General features: G+C 48.1%; 1 protein-coding gene across 2 annotated transcripts in view; it reads right to left on the bottom strand.

Moving 5' to 3' along the window:
• Positions 1 to 7,654, bottom strand: part of CLPB (ClpB homolog, mitochondrial AAA ATPase chaperonin) — a 105,601-nt gene that overhangs the window by 84,909 nt on the left and 13,038 nt on the right. For both annotated transcript variants that reach the window (XM_019504373.1, XM_019504382.1), the window contains exon 2: positions 5,316 to 5,419. In XM_019504373.1, the coding sequence (XP_019359918.1) occupies positions 5,316 to 5,419 (104 nt within the window). The remainder of the gene's footprint in view (positions 1 to 5,315; positions 5,420 to 7,654) is intronic.

Below are 7,654 nucleotides of genomic sequence, written 5' to 3'. Positions count from 1 at the left end.
AAAAAAAAATCACTCTTCCTGGCAAAAGCACCCTCAAGCCTGCTGTGCTGTTCTGCACTGGGTGCCTTCTGTGACAGCCAGGGTCACTGAGCAGTGCTAGTTAGTGTGGCACTTCAGCCAGGCTAACAGGACTGGGCAGCTTCTGGTTTAGGTAGCAACTTGCCTGCAGTGACATAGCACCACTGCCAGGATGGCAAGTGGGCTGTGTAAGAGGGTCCCAGGTGAGGCGGTGGATTGTTATCCTTGCCCCTGGTTAGTGACTGCAGGTATGCCAGGGGAGGGAGCTTTCTGGATGGCTTCCTCCCTGCCCTCACAGCAGGCATGACAAAGAGGGCATGGCAAGCTGCTGGGGGCCTGGGGACCTCCTTTGACAAGCAGGAGGTCTTACCACTCTTTCCACCCCCACTGAAAGCAGCACAGACACCAGAGTGGAAGCAAGAGCTCTAGCTCCCAGACCCCCCAGCTTCTGCTGCCTCCTTTCCCCTGAAATGAGCAGTGGAGACAAGTGACTAATAGGAAGGCTCTGGCTGGATAGTCCATCTTCCCAATTAAAATGGAGAAAGCCACCCACTCACAAACTTCTGTGTGCAGTTCCAAACAATAACTCTGCATGCACCTGTGTGCGGGACACGCACACTTGCCACAGGAATATTAAACAGCATTTATCACTGAGCTTCCCTCCCTCACCTGCAGTCTGCCTCCTAATCCATCTCTATCAGGATGGCTTCCAATATTCCAGCCTCTCGCAAACTTCACACAGATGCCATTAAAAAACCCACCTCTATGAGAAATACCTTCTGCCCCCAAGATTAAGGAAGGAACGATGCTGGCATGAGACCAGGAGGTATCATATTCAGTTTAAGGGCGCTCCTGTCTCCCTATCTGCATACACCTGGTTTGTTACCTTTTTGGCATGGACTTCTTGTTCTGGTTTTGTTCCTAGTACAACAGGGTCTCTGGCCCTGAGTAGGGGACCTGAGTGCTACTGCAATGGAAATCATCATTATCCATGTCATGATCCAAGACAAAGCTTGGAACCATGGTTGTTTCAATCCTTGGTAGATACCCTGAAACTGCGATGTTCTTACGAGCAGAAAAAAGCTCTTGCAGATGGTTTCCAACCATGATTACATAGTTTTCATCTCAGTCTGAGCTGTATAGCTGGATACCTACATACTCAAGTACTTGGCAAAAGACACAAGGTAGCTGACACATGCTCACAGTCCAAACCAAAGCTGGCACCAGATGCTCAAAGGCAGATGCAATAAGGGCTAGGTGTTGAGTGGTCTACACTGAAACATAAAGAGGTTGTGCAAGTCAGGTGCTTTCTTACCTGCGAGTTGGAGCTGAAAGGTCAGGGGACACTGCAAGTCAGAATGAGAGCTACTGGTAGATGGTGTGTGCTGGGGTAATTTGCACTTCCTGGGCTCTAGCTAGATCAGCTCCTCACTTCCCAGGAATTCAACCCACTCGACCACTTCAGCAAAAAGGACACGAGGAGCAGCAAAAGGATCCGCTTTACTGACAAGTGTCTCATTTGAGCAAGGATGCAGATGCTTCCTCAGCCTGACGAAGGGTATTTATACCCAAAAGTTTGCTAAGAAGAATTTTTCCAACTATCTGAGTTGGCCTAATAAAATATATCAGATTTACCCAAAGAACTTTGTCTGCCTATGTTCTTAGACCAAAACAGCTACAACTTACACCCCTGAGTTAAGCAACCATTTTTTCTGTCTGGGGAGTCAGTCTGCCTGCCCCGCGTCCCCCACCCCAGCCTGAGCTCCACTCATCTGTCTCATTCAGTGTTTTTTGGTTGATAGAGTATCCCATGTTTTGAAAAAAAAAAAATCAGATAAATGGAGGTAAAACCTAACTCCAGCCACAGGAGTCAGTGGGTACCAGTGTCTGCTTGTCCAGTATCAAGGAACGAAAGGCAAAGACCTTCAAGTTATACTCCGCAGGACCCCTGGGCACTTTGGGGAATCAATCCTCAGCCTCATGGATTCAGTAGTCTTTCACCCTGAGACTCCCATGCCCATCTGTCTTGAAGTGCAAAGTACCTGCACAGCCTCTCCATCCTCCCGGCCCCCCCATAAGCTGAGCTCGTCATCTATGAGGCAGGCTGCCTTCTGTTCCCCACTGCACTCTTCACTCTGGTGCCCAGGGGAGGGCTGCGTGTGTGCTAGGACCAGACCAGGCCTCTTAACTACAGCCTCCTGTAGGCAGGGATGTTGCCAGCTGTTTCCGGAGAGCTCTGCAAGCTCAGTAATTAGTAAGAGTAACGAAAATGGTCACGGACCACGGGAGTTTCTGCAGCGTGGGGTCCCTGGGATACGTCCCCATAGCCACTGTTGCGTTCCAAAAAACAGCTGAAAGTTACACCACCGACTCAACAGCACAATGCTGTAATTAATAGCTAATCCCGCCCCAGCTCTGCATGGCCGCTAATAAACCTCAGTCCTTGAAAAAACCAGCAATTAGCGGCACACTCCCCTCCTTCCTCAGGTATCTTCAATGAGCATACATGGTGTGTATGTATATTTATTTATTTGTCTTCATTTCCCATCCAGGGAGGGGCAGGATAATGAACTGCGTGCGTCAGGGAAGATGAATTTGAGATACTAGGGAGCAGTGCAGTAAAAAGATTAAAGTGTTATTATTGTTGGGTTTTTTTTCCCCCCATGGTCCATTGTGACAGCTCGGCCGTCATCTGTAAAAAATGTCTCAGCGAGAGATAATCATCGGAAACTCAATAAAGCGTCAGGGGAAGCCTCGTCTGCCATCAATCACTGGGTGCCTGGAAATTTTCAGCCCTCTGTCTCCCTTCCTGCCATCCATATAAATGTCTGTAATATATTTTGTGCAGTGTGTGTGGTGCGGAGCCTCCCGATTTGGATGTTTTTATGAAAAAATATTTATACGCAAAATATGCAAATTGTTAAAAAAACAAAGGCAGTTTCGCCCTTCCTCTCTTTTTAAAAATGCAACTGAATTTATTCTTTTTAATAAAACATGTCAACCTAAGAATTAATGCAACTTCTTACTGAGTGGCCTTATCTTTCCCCACACCCAGAAAAAAAAAAAAAAGATACCTATTGGTTTAGAGAGGGCTGCATGCAGACAAAAACAATTAACTTTATTGGCTGATATATTTTGTCTTAAATAAAGTCTGCGTACATGCATTATGTATTGGCATTCCATTGTTCATTTTTTTTAATGTCGTTTCATGCATTTTGCATTCGTTGCTCTAGCTGCCTGATGCGCGCGTGTTCCCATAGAGCAAAGGGGCTGTTGTACCAGTATTACAGTGAGGGATGAGGGCAGGGAGCTTTTAAAAATAGAATTACACCCTGTCAAAACCATTCTCACGTTGATCCATTGTCCTAACCAAACGTGCATTTTATCAAAGCCACAGGTTCAAAGATTACACCGCTGCTGGACGGTAGTTGGCTTTTGGCTTGCAGCTGTGGGAACAAATGCTGTTGAAACCGATGGGCAAATCTCGCCGCATGGATTTCGCTCTGTGACTGGACTCATACTGCACTTCCGCCATGGTAAGAGGCTCTTTCAAGTTAGCTCCTCATAATACGCAGGAAGTGCTTAAATTTCTGAGCTGATGGTCACGGGGGTTTTCCCAGTTTGGTGATAAGTCCCAGGGAAGCCTGGAGTACTGGGTTGGTGACAAGGAATGACACTAACTTGCCTTCTCCTGGGACGTCATGTGCCTTGGACTATGAGCACGTAAGCTAAGAGGCTTACAGAGTGCTGGAACAGCGGAGAGACTTACAGATCATCTGGATGGTGCATGACACTGGTGACCTGGTAGGGGATGCACTGAACCCAGGTGCTGATATGATGTGTGGGAGATGAAACTGAGATGCTGACCATGAAGGCAGTGGAAGATCCACAGCACGCAGAGCACAGATGATACTTGTGATGCCCTGACCAAATACCAGCAGGGCTTTTCAGCTTGTCCACATAAATATTCCCTTGCTGTTTTGCATGGAGAAGCTGATCTTCCTTTGACATCCACTTCTAAACACTCAGGCAGGGTTGCTGTCCTGTTCTACCCTAGATCTGCATTTGAATGGATTAGATGCTTTTTCTATCTTCTACCTGAAAGTGACTGTGTATGCATCTTTATCAGGCCTCTAATGTTTCCAAGTAACTTCCAGGACACTAACAGATCTCTGTGCACACACATCTGCACTTATCTTTTCCCTCATTAAGACATGCTGTCAAATAGTCCACGCTTAAGCTGAAGGTGATGCAGTCCCTAAAAGTGAGGCCACGTTTCTATTCTGATACCAGAACACTGAACAGCAACGCAGGCCCAGCTCATAGCACATCTACACTTGAGATTGCTAAAGGGAAATCCAAGCGTCAGTCCCAAACAACACACCTTACTTCTATGCACTTACCTTATCGAAAGGGATACACACACATACGCATATGTCTGTGCAGCTCCTTTCCCATTATCCTGTGGAAAGACATGCCCCCAACACAGAACCCCTTGCGCCACACCATTGCTGGCTCAGAGGAAAGAGTGCCAGCTAGTGAATCCCCTGCAGCCCCTCTCTCCAGATACTGTCCCAGGCTAGGCCTGCCCTAGCTTGTGAGAACATCAGGACTTTAGCACAAGGATGGCACAACCATCCACACCCCTCTGCAGGATGGTACCAGGCCCTGGGATGATTTTGATCATTCATTTGAACTATTTTAAAGCTCTCCACTGTGATGCAAAAAGCCAAAGGAGATGAGGTGGCCTCCAGGTGCACCCCTCCCCAGCCTCAGCAGCCACCGGGAAACGAGTTACCTTGTTCCACTAAAGGTCCACGAGTGCTGTTTTTGCCACTGATTTCACTGGAATCAAGCCAGGGTAGGGTCAAGCAACCCTCCTATGGTAGGGCAACCCCTTACCTGGGAGCCCTGTCCTCTGCCACCATTTTCACAGATTTTAGGAAGGAAGGGGCTCTTTTTCAGGCCAAACAACTTCCACCAGGGGTTTCTGCATTGAGCTTGGAACTGCTGTTTGAACTGGGGCAGACCAATATGAAAGACATCCCATTCCCTCATAGACTTCAAAGCTCGCTATTTCAAGTCAGTATTCTGGGGACAGTACGTAACACACCAATGCCTACAACATCTAACAGTGTCTGTGAAGTGGAAAGCAACGCTGGAGTGAACCAGAATAACTCAGTGATTTCTCTGAACTGTGGGTATTAAAATATGGGATAATTTCCCCACAGAGAGCGAAGCCAACACTGTGTAAAGCATAAAAGGTACATGAAGGAAACATTTGCTTCATGCATTACCTTCCAGTGAATGGAGCCCCTTCTCTCTGGCTGTCTCGTAGACACTGCCGAATTCGTCTCCTAGGTTGGGATCAGCACCAGCTGCAAGCAGGCTCTTGATCACGCTGGTTAAAAAAGAATGAAATATTACAAATAATATGATTTTCATCAAGGAGATTGGTTTGGGAGGGGGTGGGGGGAAATCAGACGGAAGTCCAGGAACCCAAGTCCATCACAGAACTTGAGAAGGAAACATATCTTAGCACCGAGAAGGAGAGACCCATTCTCAACGCTCCATAGCCAGCAAAGACCTGTTAGACAACAATGCCACTTAATGATATTAACATGAATATTAATGGGCCTGAAGGGAACTGGAATACTGCATTTAGGAGGCATCTGGGGAGCAGCTAATTTTGAAGCCCCAGTTGCAAACAGTTTCTCTGCTCAACACATCTCACTTCCAAAATGTCTGCAGAGAAACGTCTTTGTGCTATGAGCTACATTTCTGGCGTGCTGTATCAGACTGACACCCTGCCAGCCTTGATGAATGGTTGCAAGAGTATCCATCCGCAGCAGAGAGACTGCTAAGCAGCTCAAACAGCTGATGTAACACTAGCAAGGCCTCTGCAACAGGCAGATTCTCATGGTAGTTTCTGCACTGACAAAGGCAAAGTTCACTTATGTTGTTTCATCGCAGAGATGCTAATGGCCACTGTATCCAGGCTTCCTAAGCAATGAAGATCCCCAAGGCAACATGATCCCAATGCTAGACAGAAGAGCAGCTCAGTGAGGAAAGCAGCAGGCCTTTGAAGAACCCCGTGTCTCACCAAGATGGACACCTGTAGATATAAGGCTTTCACCTGAAATGCTCTGCACAGGGACACAATCAAAGGAGTCTGTCCTTGATACGGGATCTCACCTGCATCCAGCGAGAAGCCAGAGACACTCCTTGGCCTCTTTTCTGCCTTCAGAGATAAAAGGACCCTTCTGAATACTTCAACAATAGATTGCAATAGCTTTGGTTTCACCCCTAAGTGAAACTGCAGAACTATATGAAGCATTCCCATATCACCCTCTTCACTGGGACATAAGACAACTGGTCTGAAAAGAGCTAGACAGGGACAGCTCCATGACCTGGACTGCAACCCAGCAGCTTGAAGGCCTTTATAAAAGTGGTGTTATTCTTTGAGACTTTAGAGACGTCACAGATAAAGAACAGAGGAAGAAAATGCCCAGGAAAGAAAGCGTGTACTGATGAAGTCCCCCAAGTAGGGCGTTTGTAGACCCTGACTGGACAGCAGGCCACTGTCTATACTGCAAAAAAACACTACCATAAATGACAACAGCGGACAGCTTCAGCAGCAGTCTTGGCGGTAGAGGAAAGAACGAGAGAATCTGAACTCTCCTCCAGCTTCCAGAGCAGGGGTGTCAGACTCATCCGGTGGGGCCATGTCATGGGCCTGGTCTGGAGTGCAAAGCTGCATCGCCTGGCCCGCAGGGCTACAAATTTGGTTGGCAGCAACGACTTGTCCAACTGCCAGATTTCCAGCCCACAGGCCAGACGTCATGTCTCTACTCTCCAGATCTGGCCCACAGGGCCAGCAATTTGGCCATGGGCTAAGCGACAGTAGAGTTAGTTCTTACAGCTGTGGGAGCACTGCTCACCTGACTGCCAAATTTGCAAGCTGGTGGGCAACCCCATGGGCCAAACCCAGAGCACTGAATCATGTCACCTAGCCCCTGGGGCTGCCTGTGGGGCTGGAAGCTGGGCAGCAGGATGGGAGGCAAGTAATGCTGCCACCCTTGCTCCACCATCACATTTTGGACCGTGCGGGGAGCCCTGCAGGACACCTCTGCTCCAGACATAGATGTAGGCTGGATGGAGCCTCCCACTGTCGCTGCCCACACCTCTCTGGAGACGAAGGACATCTAGTGCCCACAGCTGTAGATCTGCCACCATTCACTAGTCAGTGCACAGAGCAAGCAGGCTCAGGAAGTTGGTGCAGAAAGCCGCCATCTGTTTTGGAACGAAATGAGCATTAGGCAAGAATTAGATTTGTTTTCCTTCTCTGCAGGCAGCTGAAGGCCATTTTTTCTGATTTTTTCCCTCTTCCTCCTGGGTTCAGGCTTCCATGGCACTCAGACAGTAACACAGTGCTTAGCATTCATAGTGGAAGACGGGCTTGATGGACTGACAGAGGTGCTCTACAACAGGCACCATGGACTGACTGATTGACAGGCCTTCACAGGCTGCTTCTTGTCAAGACACATTTACAATCCTGCTTAAATTCCTCCCCGCTTATCCCATGACAATAAATGCAATCAGCAGAATGGGGGGGGGGGGGGGGGTTAGCCGACTT

This window comes from Gavialis gangeticus, unplaced genomic scaffold (genome assembly GCF_001723915.1).
Source record: "Gavialis gangeticus isolate Ggan-Ray unplaced genomic scaffold, GavGan_comp1, whole genome shotgun sequence".
In the NCBI taxonomy this organism is placed as follows: Eukaryota; Metazoa; Chordata; order Crocodylia; family Gavialidae; genus Gavialis; species Gavialis gangeticus.
The sequence above is the reverse complement of the archived record's forward strand: the minus strand, read 5'-3'. Positions and strand labels throughout refer to the sequence as shown.